Source organism: Schistocerca cancellata, chromosome 1 (assembly GCF_023864275.1).
Source record: "Schistocerca cancellata isolate TAMUIC-IGC-003103 chromosome 1, iqSchCanc2.1, whole genome shotgun sequence".
Classification (NCBI taxonomy): Eukaryota; Metazoa; Arthropoda; class Insecta; order Orthoptera; family Acrididae; genus Schistocerca; species Schistocerca cancellata.
Window position 1 is genome coordinate 137,629,302 of NC_064626.1, and position 25,508 is coordinate 137,654,809.

The following is a 25,508-nucleotide window of genomic DNA, read 5'->3' on the forward strand; positions in this document are numbered from 1 at the left end:
TAAAACAACAATTTTTAAAACTGGTTACCATCAGTTGCCTTTGTTGTCGAAGCATCTGGGTTCGACTCCCAGTATCTTTTCTGGTTTTAGTTCTGAGGTAGAAGGTCTGTTGCGGCGTCCGCTCAACCCCTGTGAGGCCAAAAGAGGGGCTACTTGAATAAAGAAGCAGCGGCATGATCAGGATTCATCTGCTGGCAATAAACGGCTGGAGGAATTGGCGACGTTCTGATCACATGTCCCACGATCATGCATCGTTCCTCGTACTGCCTTGTACGCAGCAGCTGCTCAGTCGGAACCGGCCTAATATGTCTTCGTTGGCCGGCCGCGGTGGTCTAGCGGTTCTGGCGCTGCAGTCCGGAACCGCGGGACTGCTACGGTCGCAGGTTCGAATCCTGCCTCGGGCATGGGTGTGTGTGATGTCCTTAGGTTAGTTAGGTTTAAGTAGTTCTAAGTTCTAGGGGACTTATGACCTAAGATGTTGAGTCCCATAGTGCTCAGAGCCATTTGAACCATTTTTGTCTTCGTTGCGTTACGTCTTTACTTTTACTTTTTTCCACCAAACTGGAGTTATCGACATGTGAGCGATGACGGCGTTATAATCATAGATCTGTGTCTTTCGTTATCTCTACATCTGCAAAAGTGGTATGACCCAAGAGAAAATGAGATCAATCTGCAAAATTTGTTTGCGTTTCCCTTTTCTTTGTATAAAACACAATGCAACAGCAGATGTAGCGTGCATTGGGTAGCATAATGTCCTCTGTAGCTCTTTACGGATGCTCTTTCCATTGCCCCATTATTCCTCTCCGGAACGGGACAGGATCTAACGCCTAGAACGACGACGCAGTTACGAGATGCTTTGGTGAAAAAGAGAACACCAGAGTGCGAGGGAACACACTTCGTTGTAAGTCGCCTCCTGCGCTTCGACGAAGCAGGCACGGTTTAGTACCACTTGTTATACGGCGTTTTAAGACAGCGATAAGGAGGCTGTAACTTTCCAAGACGCACAGGAGACTCCAGAGTTTAAATTGGCTCCTCCACAGCTTCAACTTGTCTCCCTTTGTCGGAGAGCTCCTGTTCATCAGAAACGTGCGCCAGTATCGCTGCGTATGTTATATAAGCTTTTGTGTTTATAGCACGAATGGGATGATTAGGATTTAATGTATTTGCCGAAAATGATTACCACCGTTATTTACTATCGTTATATCCTACGGAAACATTAAAACCTTCATTATTGCTTCCAGTTTCGATTGTTACTAATCTTCAGTAGATCGAAGTGTGGTTTTTTAATTATGGGTTATGTATGATAATGATGTTTGGTTAGTGGGGCGCGGTTATCAGCGCCCGTACAAATTCCCAATCTTTGCCTAGTCCAATCTCGTTACCTTCATGAATGATAATGAAATGATGAGGACAACACAAACACCCAGTCATCTCGATGCAGGTGAAAATCCCTGACCCCGCCGGGAATCGAACCCGGGACGGGTTATGTATGGGTACATACATGCTGTTGTGTCCGACTCTATATAACGTCAAAAATTCAGTCTGAAAAATAACGCGTGTCTGTGGCAACATCCTTTCGCGTAAGGCTTGTAATGATCGATAAGCGACAAATGAGATTATTTTGATCAAAGACGTATTCCTCGGGTTCACAAGTCGTCACCCCAACTTTACTGTGCAGCTAAGTGAGATTACACTGGAGTCTATAAGAAGAAAGGAAGTGTCCGCCGCTCGTGGTCTCGCGGTAGCGTTCTCGCTTCCCGAGCACGGGGTCCCGGGTTCGATTCCCGGTGGGGTCAGGTATTTTCACCTGCCTCGAGATGACTGGGTGTTTGTGTTGTCCTCATCATTTCATCCTCATCCAGGAAAGTGGCGAAATTGGACTGAGTAAAGACTGGGTAATTGTACGGGCGCTGATAACCACGCAGTTGAGCGCCCCACAAACCAAACATCATCATCAAGAAAGGAAGCAGTAGGACTGTCAAACATAGTGAATTTTAGGTAGGATCACCCCGAGTAAAGCCGGAAATGCCTGCCCTCCAATCAGGTAATTTCTCTGATACTAGTGGCACAAGGACTGTCACACAGTACCACAGTCGACACTGACTCCCGCCATAAAAATTCGACCAGTCACCGAGAGGGGACGGTACTAAAGAACAGTGCACGTAACCTTTAAAGGTTGTACTCTAATCGCCCTGTAAAAGAAACGTTTCGTACGCGATAGAGACAGTATTGAAGGTTAGACTTTGAAGAGAACAGAAACAGTTCCGCTTTCCGCCTTTCTACAATACGCGTGTAATAAAGTTTCACGGCCCTGAGACATTGTGGAATATCTTCGACGGAAAAGGGATTGCACCTCTTCTGAAGAAGTAATTGGTATATACTAGTGAGAAGCTAGATGGGCTACATGTCGTGTAAACAGATTATTTGAATAAAAGTGACGTAACAAGTGCCTGTAGAATCCATCTACTAAAACTGTGGTGTCACCGCCAGACACCGCACTTGCTAGGTGGCAGCCTTTAAATCGGCCGCGGTCCGCTAGTATACGACGGACCCGCGTGTCGCCACTGTCAGTGATTGCAGACCGAGCGCCGCCACACGGCAGGTCTAGAGACACTTCCTAGCACTCGCCCAGTTGTACAGCCGACTTTGCTAGCGATGCTACACTGACAAATACGCTCTCATTTGCCGAGACGATAGTTAGCATAGCCTTCAGCTACGTCATTTGCTACGACCTAGCAAGACGCCATTTATCCTTTGCTATGTATCTAATGAAGCATGAACCATCAGACCGATGTACACCAATTATTAAGTATTACATCAACTACGTACTTTATTTATTAGACTCAACTCCTTTAATTGTTCCAGACCTCACGCCAGTCTGCGTGAGCTTAACGCGTGCTATTCGGCTACAAGTCATAGTGGATTGGCTGTCGGGTCAGTCCACTACAAAAACCAAGTAGTTCAGTGAGCAAGAAGAATCTCTACTCCGTCTCATTTTCGAAGACCCTTCGATACCACCCTTCATGGCACTGCTTCTGAACCTTAGCTCTATATTAATGCGCAGCATTACCTAGCGATTCGCAACGGTTATATAAGCGTGTCACTGCAGGGTCATCTAAGAAAACGGGCCCTTATATACATGGTAGGGATGGCGTTTAGTGAAAGCAGTTGCGACGCGATGCTGCGTCAGCCCTACACGGCATGAGAATGTGCGAGATGTGCGACAGACGCGGTTCATTACGGCAGTCCAAGGGCAGGGCACGGCTCCCCGAGGGCCACTTCCAGAGGGGGCCGGCGCGCTGCAGGGCCGCAAGAGGCCCTTATCGCCGCCTGAAGGGCAGGACCGGCGCCAGCCATTAGGGACGCTCTCACTGCAGGAACGCGTGAGGTAGGTAGCACGACTCTGCCGCTGCTGCCGCTAGTGTTGGTGCTCACTGACAACAGTAGAAGCGCATTGTTGCTAAGGTAACTATGGTTACCTGACGCGATCAATCAGTGCAGGAGGCGATCTGTAATTTTGTATTGTAGCTTTCTTTTGAAAACCAGTTTATTTGCCAAGATCGCTACGTAAACAAAATTACTGTATTACTAGTTTCGGCAGTATGTATTGCCATCCTCAGAGCCATAAGCCCGGTCAATGGTAGCTGCATTGTACAGTGCTTATATAACTCTGTCACATGATGACTACACGATACGCATAAAAGAGTCGAGTCATTACAGTGACATGCCAGGCGTTTTATCGTAAAGTATCTACAACTTCCAACACGAACAATAGAGGCAGATGCCGCATCTTGGTGTTTCATGGTATAAAGCCATGTTGGCTGCGACAGGGTATCTCACTAAACTTCTGGCCAGTAAATCCATGTTGTAACATTCCTGGCTCTTGGAGCTAAAACTTTACTTTCCTATTTCACATTTGTTGAGCAAAAATGCGTGATGTAATGTGGAATGAGATAGGAACTAGGGCTGTTGATATAACATCGATAGATCGATATTCTAAAACTTGCAGATATATCGCGGAGATTAATTTCTCCTCGATATATCAATGTATCGATTTCGAATCGGCTAAGTCGAGTGCCGGTATTTTCATTTTACATTATATTTTTTTCGCTATTTTTGGTTAGTATTTGTAACTGTTTTTTGAAATTGCAGCAGAACATAATTTTACTTTCACTGTGTGAAAGAGTCTTACTACTTCTTGAGCTCTCATCACCTCCAGTCTTTCTCTTTGACTGTGTGGAGCAAGTACAGGTGGCACAAAGAAGAAGCAGTCAGATTGCAATTGGGGGGGGGGGGTGGAGAGGGGGCGGCGGCGATTGGCGGCGTGAATGGGACAACAAGATTTCCGATGTGAAGAAATAGCACGCCAGTTGCGTCAAAAAAAACAATTTTTAACTCAACTAGCGTGCTATTTCTTCACGTCGGCATTCTTCAAAAACCGTTGCTGAAAATGAAGCCGACCGCTGTGGTCGAGCGGTTCTAGGTGCTTCAGTCCGGAGCCTCACTGCTGCTACGGTCGCAGCTTCGAATCCTGCCTCGGGCATGGATGTGTGTGATGGCCTTAGGTTAGTTAGGGCTAAGTAGTTCTAAGTCTAGGGGACTGATGACTTAAGATGTTAAGTCCCATAGTATTTAGAGCCATTTGAACCATTTTTGAAAATGATGAACAAAAATCTAAATTACAAGACTGGTCGTTGCAGGTAGGCGAAAACGTGTGGGGGAAAATGCTGACGTAATCAGGACACGGCGCTACCAACAGAAACTGCAAACGTTTAACTTCAACACGCAATTTTGACACTACAATTGCTGGGTCGCTGGCGTTGGCAGAAATGGAAAAACATGGAAGTCGGCATGAAGTGTTCCAAACAAATCCGATATGTCACGAAACCCAACGACGGACCTATCGGTCACCTTTATTATTACGCTTAAATGCAGTTACCAAAGCTTGAAAGTGCATCGTTTTCCTTTCAATTCTTGCACTAATGGGATAAGCAGACTGCTAGCACTTTGCTATAAAAATATCTAATAATACATCAATACTTAAACATACAGCTCTAAAACCGGCAGTATATTTACAATATGCAGCCGATATTTCTATAAACCGTACGTCAGTATTTTTTCCGTCGAAACGTAGATGTACCGATTATTCTCTCGATATCTCGACGACTGGTAATGCTACTCTTTTCAAAATCGATATAACTGACTTTTTTAGAAATATCAACAGTCCTAGCAGGAACGTCAGATGCTACTGTACAGTTGTTATAATCGTGAGAACCTGCTGCGTCACTTCAAGCGTGTTGTGTGCCGAGCGGCAGCTGTAATAAAAGATGGAAGGATTACCCTCATATTTTAGTTTACTAACTATTGCTAAATTAACAGTCGGATTCTGTTCATAATAATGCAACAGAACCTCTTAGTGCTGCGCTATCATTACATAATCAACACTTCATTTTATCATCAACATTTAGACAACATTTGCGTAACTAGAAAGAGGCGAAACACTTCGTGCGTCGTCGGCTTCGCGCCTAATGACGGACTGGCGAAATACTTCGCGGCAAACGGTTCAGTCGTTAGAGGAGAGGCCGAACGGTTGGGTTGGATAGCTTGCAGTGCCTGCGAACAATTTACAGTACAACGAGTTTATAATCCGGTAATTTCGTTTGTGAAATGTTAAAAATGTTTGGTACTCTATAAATGAAAAAGATTTGAATAATTAGTAAGTTTGCATGTGATTCCCTTACGCGTGCATCATCGTAAAGTCTGAAATTTTATCTGAAAAAGTGCGCCTAATAAGAAAGTTGCTGGCGTCTCTTAAGCTACAGACTTCATTATTTCAGTAAAAGAGTGAGGAAGTCAGTTTCTTGTGAGATCCACTGAAGCCTCACAACGGATTTAGCGGACGTGCTACCTCTGTGCTGGGACGACGACGTCACTTGAAAACGCCAGGTTGCTGGGCATTTTAGAAGTACTGCGCGTCGCCATGAATATGCCAAGACACAACTGGCACCATTACACGTCCTGGTGCGCCGGCAGACATGGAGACAGTTATGTACCATCTGTGGTAACCTCCGCTTTTCTTTGCTGTTTACCATGACGTGCACTCCAGAGTAGTCCGAAAGACTGTTGTAGTACCGACGATGATTTTATGGTTCTCACAGTGTAGTCTGCAAATCACAGTACAGCATGCAGGCGCTGATCTATGACGGTGATCGGGTTACGGGGCAGGGGGACTCCTCCCCCCCCCCCCCCAAAAATTTTCGTTAAAACGCGTTTTAGTGAAAGTGGACGTGTGTAAACACAGCTGTCCACGCACTAACATACACTGAAGATCCAAAGGAAGTGGTATAGGCATACGTATTCAAATCCAGAGATATGTAAACAGGGAGAAAACGGCGTTGCGGTCGGCAACGTCTATATAAGACAACAAATGTCTGGGGCTGTTGTTAGATCGGTTACTACTACTCCAATCGCAGGTTATCAAGATTTAAGCGAGTCTGAACGTCGTGTTGTAGGCGGTGCACGATAGATGGGCCACAGCATCTCCGACGTAGCAATGAAGTGGGGATTGTCCCTTACGACCATTTCACGAGTGTACCGTGAATAACAGGAATCCGTTAAAACATCAAATCTCCGACATCTCTGCGGCCGTAAACAGATTTTACAAGAGCGAGACATACGACGACTGAAGAGAACTGTTCAACCTGACAGAAGTGCAACCCTTCCACAAATTAGTGCAGGTTTCAATGCTGGGCCATCAAGTGTCAGCGTGCGAAACATTCAACGAAACATAGGGGCTTTCGGAGCCGAAGGCCCACCCGGGTATCCTTGATGACTGCACGACACAAAGCTTTACGCCTCACCTGGGCCCTTCAACACCGACAATGGACTATTGATGACTGGAAGCATATGAATGGTGGGCTCCATGTGGTTCCCAAGTTGTGGAGCGACTGTAAACCATAAAATTACCAATTAAGAAGCAACCAGTCGTAAAATCATGTTTTATTTATTCACATTTGCAAATCGATTTCAACTGATTAACAGCCATCATCGGTGCTACAAATACAAGAATTAAAAAAAATTAATAACAGTGACCAAATGAATAAATGTACATAAAGCAACGTAATGGCTGTTAATCAGTTGAAATCGATTTGCAAAAGTGAATAAATAAAACATGATTTTGCGACAGGTTGCTGCTTATTTGGTAATTTTATGACTGGAAGCATGTTGCCTGGTCGGAAGTGTCTCGTTTACAATTGTTTCGAGCGGATGGACGTGTACGGGTATGGAGACAACCTCATGAACCCATGGACCCTGCATGTCAGTATAGCATCCCTGATACGTCTAGGTACGATTTTCACAGGTGACACGTACGTAAGCATCATGTCTGATCACCTACATTCTTTTATGTGCATTGTGCATTCCGACGGACTTGGACAATTCCAGCAGGATAATGCGACGCCCCACACGTCCGCAATTGCTACAGAGTGGCTCCAGAAACACTCTTCTGAGTTTAAACACTTCCGCTGGCCACCAAACTCCCCAGGCATGAACATTATAGAGCATATCTGGAATTCCTTGCAATGTGTTCAGAAGAGATCTTCACCCCTCGTATTCTTGTGGATTTACGGACAGCCCTGTAGGATTCATGGGATCAATTCCCTCCAGCACTACTTCAGACATTGGTCCATGCCACGTCGTGTTGCGGCACTCTGCGTGCTCGCGTGGGTCCTACACGATATTAGGCAGGTGTACCAGTTTCTTTGGCTCTTCACGACATTTACAAAGTCATGGTATGAGTAGTTTCCAAGAGCACTGGCTGCGCCTAAGATGAATACTGCGCGTGCGTGTCCACAGCACCACTGGAAAGATCTTGCAATTGGCAGTCCTTATTTCTGGACCTATGTACACCCCTTCTTTCCGCAGAATTCAAGTCTGGGCTCTTGTTGCACTTGTAATGCAAAGCATCTGAATCTGCGTAGCTTTACCAAGTTCTTCATGAACCCCAACTGTATTTTAAGTGGTGGCACGATAATTTTGCCACTCCCAAACAAAGGCATACGAATATGACCCCAGATTCCGGTAATAAAACTTGAGAATATTTCGTTGTATGCAAAAATCATATCAGGAGGACAGTTTCACTGCAGTTCCAGTCGATGTACAAGGTCAACTTTCGGCGTTTCACAAAAAATAACAAAAAAGAATGGAAACATTTCCTAAGAATTGTCAGAGATCTATAGCTTGTGTATCATTCTCATCAGTGCCTCATTGCTCAGCACTGCATGTTCTCACATAATCTGAAATCAGGTTGTGTGTAGTGGAATTGCAGAACCCGAGCATCTAGAGTAGGAGTCTGGTGGTTTAGCCTCTGAACTCGCCTTGATCGGTATCTCCTTTGGCGCAGTAATGGAAGGACACTCCCGGCCTACGAACACTGCTCACTGCAAGTGATCCGTCTCGCGCAGTTTGCAATGGAGATGCGACATTGGTATGCTGAATATCTAACAAGGTAGCTTCGACTAGAGCAGCTGGTCCGTGTAGCAGACTCACCGACCTGCGCGCAAGCGGTAGGTCTGCACTCCAGAGGGGGACAAAGCTGTTAGCAGCAACAGTGCCATTGCAGTCCGGCATCTGCCCGTGGCTTCGTAACAAGGCGGGCCGGTATCTGGCCCTTTATTCCTCCTGCTCCTGACCTCGCTCGATTTCTCCCTCTCTCCGTCTGCTCGTCGTGCCTCAGTGAAGTAAGCGCTGGTCCAGATGTCGGCAGTAAGGCACTCAGTCTGCGTTTGCCTCTCATCAGCAAAAGCATAGTGAGTAGGAAAACATATGCAAAATTACTCATGTAATGCAGGGTCAGATGGAGCATATAGGAAAAGTAGAGAGACATTCGGAGAAAACAGGAGAACGTCTATCAATACCAAGCCCGTACTAAGCAAACAATGGAAGGCTGAAAGGTGCAAGTGTTATACTGTCGTGCAAATCAGTATAAAGATAAAAATATCTGTAGGTTGGAATTCAGTCAAATGGTATCGCATTTGATGACGGTAGAACAGTATATAACGAGACATCAAAGGTTCAGGTGACAATGCTTATTGTGTAGGTAAACCATCATTGTGACACTGCCAACCGGAAAACAGTTATCATGTGATGAAAAAGCAGAAATCGGTGCGTAGAAGGAAATGGGACGCTCTAATCGTCAAATCGCCAAGTATAGTTCAAAATGGCTCTGAGCACTATGGGACTTAACTTCTGAGGTCATCAGTGCCCTAGAACTTAGAACTACTTAAACCTAACTAACCTAAGGACATCACACACATCCATGCCCGAGGCAGGATTCGAACCTGCGACCGTAGCGGTCGCGCGGTTCCAGACTGTAGCGCCTAGAACCGCTCGGCCACCCCAGCCTGCGCCAAGTATAGTGATTTATAATTCCGTTAGATTGGGCACTCGATTTCGACAGAACGGTAAGCATAGACAAAGTAGAAAATTACGTGATGCGTAAAGCAAAGGACACAATTTCCACTGAACCAGTACCCACCCATATATACTCTTCATTTTCTTTGACTTCGTCCCACATCGACGAGAGGTCTCCACGGTTACTGTTGGATTTGGCATGTTTGATTTAAGGGGTGGCCAGATGTTCTTCATGTCGCCACCCCGTTCCCACCCTGGGGAGGAATCGCGTATGCACTTGAAAGAGTGCGAACGTATTCAAAATCGTCACTAATAGCGTGAATGAGGCGGGACTTGGGTAAAACCCGGGCATTCACCAAGTTGGATTTGGAAAAGTGCCTAAAAAACATGTCCAAGCTGATCCACACACCGGCCCTCGTCGTTAATCTGCCGGGCGTATTCGATCCGTGGCCAGAGCACCTACCCGAACGCTAGAAGCGGCGCGCTAACACCCGCACAGCCAGACGCATAATAGCGACCCATGTATGCAATGACGAAAATCTTACACCACGCTGGTCTCAGATCACAAGCAAAGATTTCTTATAGACATGTGGGCTGCAATTATAATGATCAACTAACGGGGCATTATCTGCTGCCATATCGTTTGAATGATGCAAGCTGTTTCGTTTTCATTCGAGACGTGCCACCACAGCTGTTGGACGCTGTCGCACTTGTTGTCTGTGAGAGAGACTGATTCCAACTTGATCATGTATCAAGTGGTGCGTAAGTTCACAGCGTTTTTCCGTAAGTTTACTAAACACAACAAATACGCCGGCCGGAGTGGCCGAGCGGTTCTAGGCGCTACAGTCTGGAACCGCGCGGCTGCTACAGTCGTTAGATCGAATCCTGCCTCGGGCATGGATGTGTGTGATGTCCTTAAGTTAAGTTTAAGTAGTTCTAAGTTCTAGAGGACTGATGACCTCAGAAGTTAAGTCCCATAGTGCTCAGAGCCATTTGAATCATTTTGGACAACAAATACACATAACAGAGACTTCCCTATTTACAACAGTCTGCCAACGCTGGGGTAATTTTTCGATTCCGCGACTGAAGAAATTACGTGCTTCTGAGGCGAAGAACTCGGAGCACATTTTCACCCGGAAGGTAAGTACCTTGTAAGTTGTTCGACAGAGAGGGGAAAAGGTGAAAAGCAGAGGGTGCAAGATTAGGTAAATAAGGTGGGCGCGGAATGACTTCCTAACCCATTTCGTTCATAGTGTGGTTTTTGTCAGTTTAGGAAAATGACGGCGGGCGTTGCCGTGGAGTAGCACCAGTTCAGGCTGTCTTCCTGGTCGTTGTTCTTGGGCAGCGTCTGCTCAGTTCTACATCTACATCTACATCTACGTGATTACTCTGCTATTCACAATAAAGTGCCTGGCAGAGGGTTCAATGAATCACCTTCAAGCTGTCTCCCTACCGTTCCACTCTCGAACGGCACGCGGGAAAAACGAGCACTTAAATTTTCCTGTGCGAGCCCTGATTTCTCTGATTTTATCGTGATGATCATTTCTCCCTATGTAGGTGGGTGCCAACAGAATGTTTTCGCAATCGGAGGAGAAAACTGCTGATTGAAATTTCATGCCGGCCGCGGTGGTCTAGCGGTTCTGGCGCTGCAGTCCGGAACCGCGGGACTGCTACGGTCGCAGGTTCGAATCCTGCCTCGGGCATGGGTGTGTGTGATGTCTGTAGGTTAGTTAGGTTTAAGTAGTTCTAAGTTCTAGGGGACTTATGACCTAAGATGTTGAGTCCCATAGTGCTCAGAGCCATTTGAACCATTTTTTGAAATTTCATGAGAAGATCCCGTCGCAACGAAAAACGCCTTTGTTTTAATGATTGCCACTCCAATTCAGGTATCATATGTGTGACACTATCTCCCCTATTTCGCGATAATACAGAACGAGCTACCCTTCTTTGTACTTTTTCGATGTCATCCGTCAGTCCCACCTGATGCGGATCCCACACCGCACGGTAATACTCCAGAATAAGGCGGACAAGCGAGGCTTAAGCAGTCTCTTTAGTACACCTGTTGTACCTTCTAAGTGTTCTGCCAATGAAATGCAGTCTTTCGTTTGCTCTACCCAGAATAATATCTACGTGATCGTTCCAATTTAGGTTATTGGTAATTTATTCCCTACGTATTTAGCTGAATTTACTGGCTTCAGATTTGTGTGACTTGTCGCGTAATCGAAATTTAGCTGATTTCTTTTAGTACTCATGCGAATAACTTCACACTTTTCTTTATTCAGGATCAGTTACCACTTTTCGAACGATACAGATATCTTATCTAAATCATTTTGCAAGTCGTTTTGATCATCTGATGACTTTACAAGACGGTAACTGACAGCATCATCTGCATACAATCTAAGACGGCTACTAAGATTGTCCCTATGTCGTTAATATAGATCAGGAACAATAGAGGGCCTATACACTTCCTTGGGGAACGCCTGATATTACTTCTGTTTTAATCCATGACTTTCCGTCTATTACTACGAACTGTGACGTTTGTGACAGGAAATCACGAATCCAGTCGCACAACTGAGGCGATACTCCGTAGGCACGCAGTTTGGTTGGAAGACGCTTGTGAGGAACGGTGTTAAAAGCCTTCTGGAAATCTAAAAATATGGAATCAATTTGACATCCCCTGTCGATAGCACTTATTACTTCATGAGTATAAAGAGCTAGTTGTGTTTCACACGGACGATATTTTCTGAATGCGTCATGAGTATGTGTCAATAAATCGTTTTCTTCGAGGTATTCGAGTTATTGACAGAAAGTGTCAGCCGTGATGGTTATGTCTCAGGGAAGCAATGGGCAGTACACCACACCGTCTCTATCCACCAAATGCATAACATCATCTTTGGTGGATGTCTCGAGGTCTTAGTACTGGGAGTTGCTGCTGTGTTTGGGCTCAGCCATTCCTTTAGTGTCCTTATGTTAGCATAAAGACACCACTCCTCGTCACCGGTAACGATACAGGATAGGAATGGTCGGTGTTGTCCACGAGCCAGTTGATGACGATCAAGCAGAGATGCACATATGACAACACACAGATTTTTGTGATTTTGGCTTAGCACGCGGTACACATACATACGAGTTTTGAACCTTCCTCATCGCGTGCGTATGTCGCACGATCGTGGAACGATCACAGTTCATCACATTTGCCAGTTCTCGAGTACACTGGCCTGAATCACTGTGGATTAATGCGTTTAAGCGGTCTTCATCAGCCCCAAATATCTTCTTGAACGTGGACAATCTTTACTGTCAAAACGATCCTTCTTAAACCGAGGAAACCATTTCCTTTTCGTGGTCCAATTACATTATCCTCACATGCAACGCAAATGTTTCGGGCTGCTGTCACCCCTTCTTCTGACCTCAAACAGAAGAATATGTCGAAAATGTTCCAATTTCTCCATTTGGGACTCCATTTTCTAGCGTCCAAATCTACACTCGCTACGTCCAAATGACAATACGTAAACTACCATCCCAACCGGAGGCATCCAAGCATGAGCGGGTGGAATGTCATACTGACAATTGCGCTTACACAGTCGAGTTCTTTATAGTCCCACTCGCTTTTGTAATGACTGAAATAATATCACATGTCCTCTAAAGCCTTAAATTTTCATTTCGTTTTCTCCTCCTCTTGTCTGTGCTTCCCATTTATGTGAGGCATTGTATTGAGCCGTTTGGAGTCGTTACCAAGAAGGTACGACTTCAGACAACGAATAAATATACGAGGGTCACTCCAAAAGAAATGCACACTATTTCTTTTAAAATCCATCTTTTATTCTACATGTTTGAAAGTTTTACAGTGTTTGGATACATACTTTAGGAACAATATATTCCTTTCTCCGCATAATTTCCATCCCTCTCAACTGCCTTACGCCATCTTGGAACCAGCGCCTGTATATCCTCACGTTAAAATTGTGGACCAACCTGTTGGAGCCACTGTTTGGCAGCGTGCACAAGGGAGTCATCACCTTCAAAACCTTGTTCCACGAAGAGAGCCTTTCAGTTTCCCAAAGACATGATAGTCACATGGAGCCAGGTCAGGACTGTAAGGCGGGTGTAACAGTGTTGTCCATCCGAGTTTTGTGATCGCTTCCATGGTTTTTTGACTGACAAGTAGCCGTGCATTGTGCAACAGGTTAGGTTAGTGTTGTTTAACGTCCCGTCGACAACGAGGTCATTAGAGACGGAGCGCTAGCTCGGGTTAGGGAAGGATGGGGAAGGAAATCGGCCGTGCCCTTTGAAAGGAACCATCCCGGCATTTGCCTAAAACGATTTAGGGAAATCACGGAAAACCTAAATCAGGATGGCTGGAGACGGGATTGAACCGTCGTCCTCCCGAATGCAAGTCCAGTGTACTAACCACTGCATTGTGCAACAGCAAAACATCCTGCTTTTGCCGATGTGGCCGAACACGACTCAGTCCAGCTTGAAGTTTCTTCAGTGTCGTCACATATGCATCAGAATTTATGGTGGCTCCACTTGGCATGATGTCAACAAGCAAGAGTCCTTCGGAATCGAAAAACACCGTAGCCATAACTTTTCCAGCAGAAGGTTTGGTTTTGAATTTTTTTTTCTTGGGTGAATTTGCATGATGCCACTCCATTGATCGCCTCTTCGTCTCTGGGGAAAAATGATGGAGCCATGTTTCATAACCTGTCACAATTCTTCGAAGAAATTCATCTCCAGCATTCTCGTACTGTTGCAAAAGTTCGCTGCATACCGTTTTTCATGTTTCTTTGTGAGCCACTATCAACATCCTGGGAACCCACCTGGCACAAATCTTTTTTAAGGCCAACACTTTCAGTATTCTGCAAACACTTCCTTCCCCTATCCCAACGTAGCGTGACAATTCGTTCTCTGTGATGCGTCTGTCAGCAGTCACCAATTCGGTAACTCTCTGCACATGGTCTGGAGTGTGTGCAGTACGAGGCCTGCCGCTGCGAGGACAATCCTCAATATTGCGGTGCCCGCTTTCATCACGTAACCTGCTTGCCCACCAACTAACGGTTGTACGATCGACAGCAGAATCTCCATACACCTTTTTCGACCTCTTGTGGATGTTTCCCACTGTCTCGTTTTCACAGCAAAGGAATTCTATGACAGCACGTTGCTTCTGACGAACGTCAAGTGTAGCAGCCATCTTGAAGACATGCTGTGACGGCGCCCCTCCCGGGATCAGTTTGAACTAAGTTTGAAAACAAGCAGGAAGGACGTATCTACACACTGTACAACTTTCACACATGCAGAATGAAAACTGTACTTTTACAAAAATAGTGTGCATTTCTTTTGGAGCGACCCTCGTAGATGTGTGCTGCTAGCGTCGTAAGTGGTCAGTGTAGACTATGTGGAAGGGTATCGGTGTTGTTCCTGGTAACTGACAGGCGATGTTAATCTAACGAAAACCTGTTGAAAACCTTGAGAGAACCAGTAATCGAAAAGACAATGCTCAGAATTCTGCTGCCACCATCGCACATCCAGCGTAAGGGGGTCGTGACGACAGGATATGGGAAAGTAGGGTGGGTACAGGCGGATATACGGGGTCATTCCTGCCCTTCGACCATACATATAATAGACTGGCCCTGACGTCATTTTCGTGGCTCCAACAACTCTGGGCTAAAGTCATGTGAATGTTGGCAAAACATGGTTGTTTCGTGTTGTGCTTATGGCTGTACTCAGCGTTTTGTCGGGGGAAATGGCATTACATTTCACGTGTGTTTCTATGATAGTGCAGATGCGTTTATGGAAATCTGTTGACGTGACTTTTATATGTTTTTTATACTTGAAATAGAGTATCACGTAAATTAAAGTGTTAAAAGTGATGCCTGTAAAGTCAGACTCATACTACATTTTGGAAAGTATCTGTGATAATTCGGTTACAGAAGTAAGTACAACTGTTTCTCGTTCCTACTCATAGGTACACTAAGGATGAAAACCGAAGGCAGCTTTGGATACAGGCCCTGAAACGGAGAAACTTTAAGCCATCTGCACATACGCGTCTTTTTGTATATACAAGTGAGATTATAGTAAGGTAAGAGGACCTATAGTCGACACATGAAGAGAATTTTTTTCTACCTTCTAACACTATTAAATAAATGTAGGCTCGAAAATTATTTTCTGAAACTTCAAAGTTTCATCTTTCATCTAAAATATCATTTTTTTAACTTATAGTTTAAACTTTTGTAAAAATAGTAGGAACTGAACCTTTGAAGTGCACCTAAAATTGATACTCTAAAATGGACTTGCTCCTAAAGTCGACAATTTTGGCACCTGTAGTTGACATAATTCCCATATCCCATTTTCTTTTATAAGTGACTAGAGCTCAAAACGCGGCGAATCCAATGTTTAAAGATTTGACACGGGCCCACTGTTACTGTTCTAAAAGAATTTTAACGACATTTTACTTTACTTGATAGTTTATAGTAATTTCGTCCCGCTGCCCACCAAAGGGGCGTTCGATGTATTTGTTAGATTTTATAAATACTACTGTGAACAAATCCAGGTCAAATGTAGTTCTGACATAATTTTTCGCAAATAAAAAAGTAATTTTTGTTGGAAGCGATTGGCAGTCAATTGAGAAATGTGGGTAAAATACGATACAAACATAGGATGGCAGACCGCTCATTTGATATCCCGCCATGTTTTGCCAACAGTCACGTGGTTTATGTTGGAGCCACACCAGCCCTATAGCTTCTGCACAGCAAGGCCAGTCTACTAGTATCTATGGTCGAAGTTCCTGCCTCGGAATAGCAATAGGACAGAAAATTGACGATATTGATTCGAAATACCCTCCGCCTTGCTCAGTACAGTGGGATGCGATGTACGAACGTAGAAGCCGCTTGTAGTCATGAAGTAGTGCCCACGGGGCGATGAATCAGGAGCAAGTACGAAGTAGCTGTCTGGGATGAGATCGAACGACAATAGATACGGCAAATTGGCAAGAGGCGTCATTACCTGCTTCTAAATGTCAAGGAACGGAATAGGACGCAGTGCGTAATTCTGGCACGAGGTGTGATTCACTTCGTAGCGGTGTAGAGACCTTATCTCATGTACCCACACACATTTAATCTGAAACAAAATCTTGGCTGAACGAATGTTGTTATAGGAATCAACAACATGCAACAAGGAAAAAAAAGGGGGGGGGGTGAAGAGGACGCTGTTGATACTTTGAACAAAATAAAACGTTGTAGAACATCCTCGACTGTATGCCGTATTTTTACTCGCCATAAGAGTCATAGCCCTTGTCGGCATAACGAACGTTTTACAGACCTCGACATCTTTGACCTATTTTAGACCCTTTCCTTCTCAGATAAAAACTACTCTGTTCCCAATTTTGCACTTGAAAGTGTAGTGACGTTAGCGAACAGGAGCACGTAGGCCATGAAATGTTATAAGTGCATGGAGCTATCTACTGCAGCCATCAGCGAGTTGTGTTTCGCTATCGGCTTAAATCTAGTTGCAGTTACGACACTTCCAGAGAGACCTCGTAAAGAGCGACAGGGTTCTGCACCAGTTCCCTCACTGCAGCGCTGCGTGCTAATCGCCATCCTTTCTGGGAGTTTTTAATTCTTACTCGGAGTCTCGCAGATTAATGTAGTTAGGGTTACTGGACGAGGTGAGGGGACACTGTAGAACTCAGTCGGTACGAGTACGTGCGCTGATTCAGCCGTGACGGTGAGCGAGATTTACCAAGGATAAGTGGGGAAACAGGATTCTGTCGGTATGGTCTAGGAAGCGGTGACTTGACTTTCTGTGAATAACCTCCTCATTTCTTATCATTCCTATGAACTCGTAGTATCCTCCTGTAACAACAAATCTCAGACGCTTCGCGTGTCTCTTTCTGCGGCTTACCCATAGTCACTTTCTCACAGTGGTGAACTACAAATTTACATTCTCAGAAATTTCTTCCTCAAACTGAGGCCAAAATTTAATATTAGTCGATTTCGTTTAGTGAGGAATCATTTCTTTGATAGCCTAGTCTACGTGTTATATCCTCCTTACCTAGTCTGTCATGTGTTACTTTGCTTCCAAGATATCAGAATTCCATCATGCGACATAACATGTTATAAAAACATTTATAAGGCGGCATACTTCCATTTCACAATACGTCAGTTTTTAAAAAGAAAATTCCTTCAGTTAGTCCTAATTATGAAGTTTACGCTAATCTCGTTTCTGCTACTCCTCTCTACTTCAGTCTTTGCTCTGTGTATTCTCAATCGATATTGTGTGCTCATTATACTGTTCATTCAACACGTCATGTAATACATTCTCAGCATCATAGAGGATAGCAATTTCATCAACGAATCTTATAACTGGCACATTTTGTTGTGTTGGCAGAAGAGCCAACACCGTGTTACTAGTGGAGGCCGAAATGCACGCGTTTTAGCTCACGCAGGCTGGCGTGAGGAGGGAAGAACTGTACTGACGTGAGGTCTGGAAAATGACAAGGAATTAGAATTCAGAAAGCGGACGTAATTAGTTTGACACTTAACTTTAATCCGTTAATTATGAACGTCGCTCTTGACGGTACATGATTCACAATATCTGTTAAGAATACATAGTAACTGAATATGGCGCCTTGCTAGGTCGTAGCAAATGACGTAGCTGAAGGCTATGCTAAATGTCGTCTCTGCAAATGAGAGCGTATATAGGCAGTGAACCATCACTAGCAAATTCGGCTGTACAACTGGGGCGAGTGCTCTGGAGTCTCTCTAGATTAGACCTGCCGTGTGGCGGCGCTCGGTCTGCAATCACTGATAGTGGCGACAGGCGGGTCCGACGTATACTAACGGACCGCGGCCGATTTAAAGGCTACCACCTAGCAAGTGTGGTGTCTGGCGGTGACACTACACATTTTTACTCTGAATTTTGGCCCCACCCTGTTCCATTCTTTCATTTCCGCTGTAACCTGTTCGATGCACAGACTGAATAGATGGAGAGAAAGTCTTTCGTCCTTTTTTATCTGAGGACTAATGTCTTCCATTCTTCATGCTCTGCCTTGGTTCTTGTATATAATGTACACTGATCAGTCACAACATTAGGACCGCCTACTATCGTAAAAACCTGTCGAGGCGAGAGCAGCGTCACTGGCGAGGGAATGACTGCAAGTCAGACAAACGCATCTTCATGAAGTATCAGTGATCGAGCTGTCCATAAGTAGAATCGGGAAGGCAAGCGATCTATCTGAGTTAACTATCAAAAACAGTGTCAATCACAATTTATTTATTACGGTGACCGGTTTCGACCACCACTGTGGTCATCTTCAGACCAATGAGTGAGATTTACCACCTGGAGGAGGTTCTTACTCATTGGTCTGAAGATGACCACAGTGGTGGTCGAAACCGGTCACGGTAATAAATAAATTGTGATCATGACTGTTTTTGATAGTAAATATTTGTGACACATTGATCACTGTTCACTCCCACAATGAATTCAAAAGTAACTACCTGAGTTTGATCGAGGGCAAATTGTGACGGATCGAAGGCTCGAGCATTTCGGAAACTGTAAGACTTTTCGTGTCTTCGATAAGTGCTGTGGTGAGTGTCTTCAACACTTGGCGAAACCAAGGAGAAAACACGCTCAGACGTCGTGGGGTAGGGCGGCCCTTCATTACAGATGTCGGACGTCGTAGGCTTTGCAGACTGGTGAAACTGGAGAGGCGGGGAACTGTGTCGTAACTAACATTAGGCTTTGATACTTCGCAGAGTGCAAGTGTGTCTGAACACACAGTGCACCGGACACTTCCAACGATTGACCTCCGCAGCCGACGACCCATGCTTGTGCCAATGTTAACACCACGACAGTGGCAACTACGACTGAAATGAGCTCGTGACCATCGGCGCTGCACGTTGGCGCAGTGGCAGAGCGTTGCATGGTCTGCTGAATCCCGATACCTTCTGCATTATGCCGATGGGAGGGCGCAAACGCGTCGTCTTCCAGGAGAACAGCTCCTTGACGCCTGTCCGGTAGGAGGGAGACGAGCTGGCGGCGGCTCCATTATGCTCTGGGGAAGATTAACGTGGGCATCCATGAGTCCAGAGTAGCTCGTGCAAGGCACCATGACCGCCAAGAAGTACACTGGTTGCAGATCATGTACACTCCGTTACGACGATACTGTTTCGTGACGGGATCGGCATTTTTCATCAAGATAATGCGCCATGCCACAAGCCCAGGAGTGTGATGGCGTGGTTCGGGGAAGTCAGTGGCGATTTCCAGTTGATGAGATGCCTCCTCAGCTCGCCAGATCTGACACCGATCGAACGCATTTGGGATGTGACTGAATGTAGCGTCAGATCTCTATTCATCCTCTCCGGAATATACGGGAATTAGGTGTCTTGCGTGTGCAGATGTGGTCCCAATCTCCACCAGTGACTTATCAAGGCGTCATTGCTTCCATGCCACGATGCGTCGTCGCTGGCGTGGTTCGGGGAACTCAGTGGCGATTTACAATTGATGTGCTGGCCCTTCAACTCGCCAGATCTGATCCCGATCGAGCGCATTTGGGGTGTGGTTGAATGTAGCGCCAGAGCTCATGTTCATCCTGTCCGTAATATACGGGAATTGGGTGATTTGTGTGTGCAGATGTGGTGCCAGTCTTCTCCAGCTACTTACCAAGGCCTCTTTCCTTCCATGCCACGATGTGTTGCACTGTTAGCAATGCCAAAGGTGGACACACCGGTTATTAGGTAGGTGGTCATAATGTTCTGACTGATCAGGATGTAGTTTGTATCTTTTCTTATAGCTTGCACCTATTTTTCTGAGAAGATTGAACATCTTGCGCCAGCCTACATTGCCAAACTCTTTTTCTAAGTGGTCCCACATTTTTTTTTAATTCGAAACTTCTCATAGACCCGACAAGTCATGCGGTTTCGGAAATGCTCATGCCGAGCCTTCGGGCCGTCTCAATTTGCCCTCGATCAAACTCAGATAGATCGCTTGCCTTCCCCATTCCACTTATGGACAGCTCGCTCACTGATACTTCATGAACATGAAAGGATGCCAGCCACAAGAAAGTTCCAGTGTCTGTATGTGTGCAGACATTCTTTTCCAGAGGACTACAAACTTTCTTCTCTAATACTTATGGAGACCTGGAATAGGCGCACGCGCGTACCGAAAGGTCTGAAGAACAAAGGCAATACGCGCATAAACACCTGGGCACTGTTGGACAGCACGCCGAAGTTTCACCTGGCAGAGCTTTGTGCCTCGCGTAACTTTCTGACGCTCTGCACGATTTACGACTCATAAGGCGTGGCTCGTTTAGGGAGGTCGTTCGTAGGAGGCGACTGGCGCAGCTGGCAGTCCAGCAGCTGATGGAGGGTTGGGCGCAGTCACTGGTCCGCCGGCGCTCGTTGTGCCAAGAGATGTGCCACCTGCGGCTGCCGTCGTCTCCAGAGGACAAAGCGAGTGGGTGGGTGCAGAGGCAGCCGACTGCTACCTGGCGTCTTCCCAGAGTGTCACCATCGTTCCGTCGTCGCTCATTTCGTCCTTCAAGACTTAGCCATGGTAACGAAGACGCAGAAACGAACAATAAACTAATCTAAATGCGTAGGCTTCCGCGGCCTGACTCAAATGTTCAAATGCGTGTGAAATCTTATGGGACTTAAATGCTAAGGCCATCAGTCCCTAAGCTTACACACTACCCAACCTAAATTATTCTAAGGACAAACACACACACACACACACACACACACACACACACCCATGCCCGAGGGAGGACTCGAACCTCCGCCGGGACCAGCCGCACAGTCCATGACTGTAGCGCCTGAGACCTCTCGGCTAATCCCGCGCGGCGGCCAGAGTCAGTCGACATAAAAGTTTTCTGGGTGTGGTACCGCGTCATAATGCATAAAACTACTGCTGCTGCAGGAAAACCAACGTTTCGGTCCCTCAGCTGATGGACTTGACCAGTAGACCCAGAAGAAGGCCGCTGCAACCGTGGCCGAAACGTTGGTTTTTCTCCAGCAGAAGTAGTATTTATATTATGACGCGGTACCACACCCAGAAAATAATAAACTTATCTGTCTGCAGAGCCCTAGCTTTGTTTGTCTGTGTGTAAAACTTATTTCACCCTACGCTATCAAGCCCGGAGGACAGCGTGCCGCTATGACACTCTCCTTCCACTGGACTGCATTCATTGCTTCCTGCTACCACTGTTCTGACTTCCAGTTTTTTTTTCCCGTACATAGTGGGCTTCTTCCGCGTAGAATAAAACCATCTGATTTCATGGGGCAACCATGTTTCAAAATCTGAGTGACACGATCTGCCCATGCAAGTCGTTTCATTCTCATCACGCATACAACATTTGGACTGCTGTATATCCTTTTATTAAAAATGAAACTCCTCCAGCCGTACTTAAGATTTCATATTTATTTGGCTACTAGTTTCGATGTTGCATCAACGCCATCTTCAGGCCCGTACACTTTGATGATATCAGTTGCTTGTGGCTGAGTAGTAGAAGTCCGCGGTGAGACCAATAAGCGCTCCACGTCGATGGCGGGCAGTAACTAGTTACTGTGATGGACCACAGGCGGAACGTCCCACAATACCGTTTGTTATTCAGTGATCGTGATTTCCACGATCGCCATTGGAGAGGACGGAGCTAGCTGCTGCGTAAAAGGGCCTGGTCTCCTATGAAACGTGATGACTGGGTGTTGTGTGATGTCCTTAGGTTAGTTAGGTTTAAACAGTTCTAAGTTCTAGGGGACTGATGACCATAGATGTTACGTACCATAGTGCTCAGAGCCATTTGAACCAATTTCTCCTATGAAAGCGATGCTCTGTTGCCTCAGTGGATGACGGTTTCGGACATGAGTTTACATTTGCAGTTTATTTTTCTCCTTTATACAAGAAAAAAAAACCACTGGAGATTTTAGAGGGTTCCAAGAGAAAAATAATTGGTCAAAAGCTGTCTTCTGTAGAGCTAACAAAGTATCGCATTCGTAGGAGACAAGGCCTTTCTACACAACAGCTTGTTGCATCTTCTCCACTAGCGAGTGCGGCAGTTAGCCGTATGGACTGATATAGGTTAGGCTAACAGACCATTAACATTTATTGGAAGGGTTCTGGAAAAGTCTGGTGCATCTTCAAAGGAAATCGTAAATGAGACGGTAGTGTGGCCAGTTACAGAGGAATGTTACAGAGTTTGGAGGCTGTATCAAGCAGGCGTGACAGCACACATCAAAAGAGTTCAAAGACCTCGATGTTAGGGTCGTTACAGGTCAGTACAGTTCGAAATTAAGGGTAACGCCATCAGGGAACTTGAAATGGAATCCTTGGAGGAGAGGCAACATCGCCATCGCAAAACCCCTTTGAATAAGTTTAGGGAACCTTTGTTCAAGGAAGACTTGCAAAAATTCTCCTGCCGCTAACGTGTAACTCGCGCAGGGATCAAGAAAAAAAGAAATGAGTCGTTTGCTTCATTACGTGAGTGGAATGGGAATGGAAATCGCTGGTAATGGTGCGACGATCCCACAGGCACTAAACAGTCGTTTGGAAAGTACAGATGCGGATGTGAATGAAGAGGGTTATTTATAAGTATCGCCAGAGTTCCAGAAGACGACTACGCAAAACTACAAGACATCCAAACACATACCAAGGTGGGATTCGTAATACTGGCTTTGGGTCAGGCCTGATAGATCGTCCGCTTCATATTGTCACATCGAATTAGTTAGCGCCTGCAGACAGGCAATCCATTGAACGTGTTTGGTGTCTTCTCTGTCAGCAACTTCAGTGAACTGAAGCAAATATTAGTCAACCACATTATTATTGTACCTGGGAGTGATGATCTTCCGGTCGGCTTATCGCTAGTTTTTATGGCAGTCTTTCCCGAAGAAACGCTGAAACACTTGATAGTACAGGGCTATTACAAATGATTGAAGCGATTTCTTAAATTCACTGTAGCTCCATTCATTGACATATGGTCACGACACACTATAGATACGTAGAAAAACTCATAAAGTTTTGTTCGGCTGAAGCCGCACTTCAGGTTTCTGCCGTCAGAGCGCTCGAGAGCGCAGTGAGACAAAATGGCGACAGGAGCCGAGAAAGCGTATGTCGTGCTTGAAATGCACTCACATCAGTCAGTCATAACAGTGCAACGACACTTCAGGACGAAGTTCAACAAAGATCCACCAACTGCTAACTCCATTCGGCGATGGTATGCGCAGTTTAAAGCTTCTGGATGCCTCTGTAAGGGGAAATCAACAGGTCGGCCTACAGTGAGCGAAAAAACGGTTGAACGCGTGCGGGCAAGTTTCACGCGTAGCCCGCGGAAAATTGGCTTATGCCACAACTGGAGACCGACAGCGCCGACTTCATCTTTCAACAGGATGGTGCTCCACCGCACTTCCATCATGATGTTCGGCATTTCTTAAACAGGAGATTGGAAAACCGATGGATCGGTCGTGGTGGAGATCATGATCAGCAATTCATGTCATGGCCTCCACGCTCTCCCGACTTAACCCCATGCGATTTCTTTCTGTGGGGTTATGTGAAATCTTCAGTGTTTAAACCTCCTCTACGAAACGTGCCAGAACTGCGAGCTCGCATCAACGATGCTTTCGAACCCATTGATGGGGACATGCTGCGCCGAGTGTGGGAGGAACTTGATTATCGGCTTGATGTCTGCCGAATCACTAAAGGGGCACATATCGAACATTTGTGAATGCCTAAAAAAACTTTTTGAGTTTTTGTATGTGTGTGCAAAGCATTTTGAAGATATCTCAAATAATAAAGTTATTGTAGAGCTGTGAAATCGCTTCAATCATTTGTAATAACCCTGTATATGCACAGCCGTCTTGAAACCATTCACAGTGTGATGTGTTTTCCGTAGTCACCGCTGTACTTGTTTGCTGTAAGGACACCGCATGTTTCCGTCAACAGCCACGGAAGGCCAAGTAGAATAATTTCGTGAGGTGGTAGTACTGACATACACGAAGTCGCAAACAGCGCGTTTTATGAACAACACTGTTTGTGTTAACAGGACATGGCTGATTATCTTGCAATAAGTGTGTCAACAAATTTCGCACATTGTAGCAGTATGTTATCTCTGTTTCTCTGTATTGCACGTTAGCCTATTTCGACACTCTGCAGAAACTGGTTTCGTCGAATATCTGACCTTCGCGGAAACGAATAGTATCTGAACACGTTCTTGTACTATTGAGAAAAATGACCGTAAGCGAGTGAGAAAGACGAGGGTTGAGGTAGTCGTATCCATTGAGCTGATCTTCAGCGGGGATGACGTGCAGCATGCTGCACAGCTAGCTAGCACTCGCAAGTGCGCAGGTAATCCAAACACTCGCTGGCGCCTCAGGCTTTCGTCGCTCAGCTGTCAGCAAACACTGGGTGTTTCGCCTGCTGCTTGCGCAACGGTCGGCCTTTTAGTGTGCCGATTTCTGGCCTGTCCCCAGTAGCTCATGTACTTGCACCTGTCCGGGGCAGACCGTAGACTACGATTCCTGTTTTCACTAAGTTAATCAAACGTCTTTAAACCTGCTGGTGTGACCGATAACTGCCACGTTTTGACGGATGGGAGAAGTGACGCTCGAAATCACGTTAATAATACAGTTATCAGTTCAAAATTATTGAACTGTTGTTGGTTCCGTAGGCTTTTTTGGAGAAAGTCATTTTCCATGAAATTTAGGGTTCTAGACGGCGTCATGTTGTGGGATGTTGCTCTGATGGCTCTGAGCACTATGGGACTTAATGGAATATTGAACCAGTGATTCTGCCACTGTTGCCGTCGACAAAAACGTTGTTCGACGCACTACAACAGAATGTCTTCTACAACTGTAAGGAATTCTACCGAAATATTACACTGTACTTCCACCCACATCGGGATCAAAGTGTTCTCCACATCCAGAAGCAGGCGTCAGGAATAGTGTTAAAATCTACTACCTGACAAAAATGTGAAACATCCAGAAGACATGATCGGATGTTAGTGCAGCTTGTTACACGCACAAAATCGGTGGGTATGCAAATTATTAGAGTTGTAAACCTCTCTGACAGATAGAACGACTACTAGACACAACTAGATCTTGTAATCACTGAAATAACAT

General features: G+C 45.5%; 1 protein-coding gene across 1 annotated transcript in view; it reads left to right on the forward strand.

Moving 5' to 3' along the window:
* Window positions 1-25,508, forward strand: part of LOC126100931 (translation initiation factor IF-2-like) — an 80,800-nt gene that overhangs the window by 38,754 nt on the left and 16,538 nt on the right. The window contains exon 3 of the mRNA XM_049911937.1: window positions 3,247-3,388. Within this exon, the coding sequence (XP_049767894.1) occupies window positions 3,247-3,388 (142 nt within the window). The remainder of the gene's footprint in view (window positions 1-3,246; window positions 3,389-25,508) is intronic.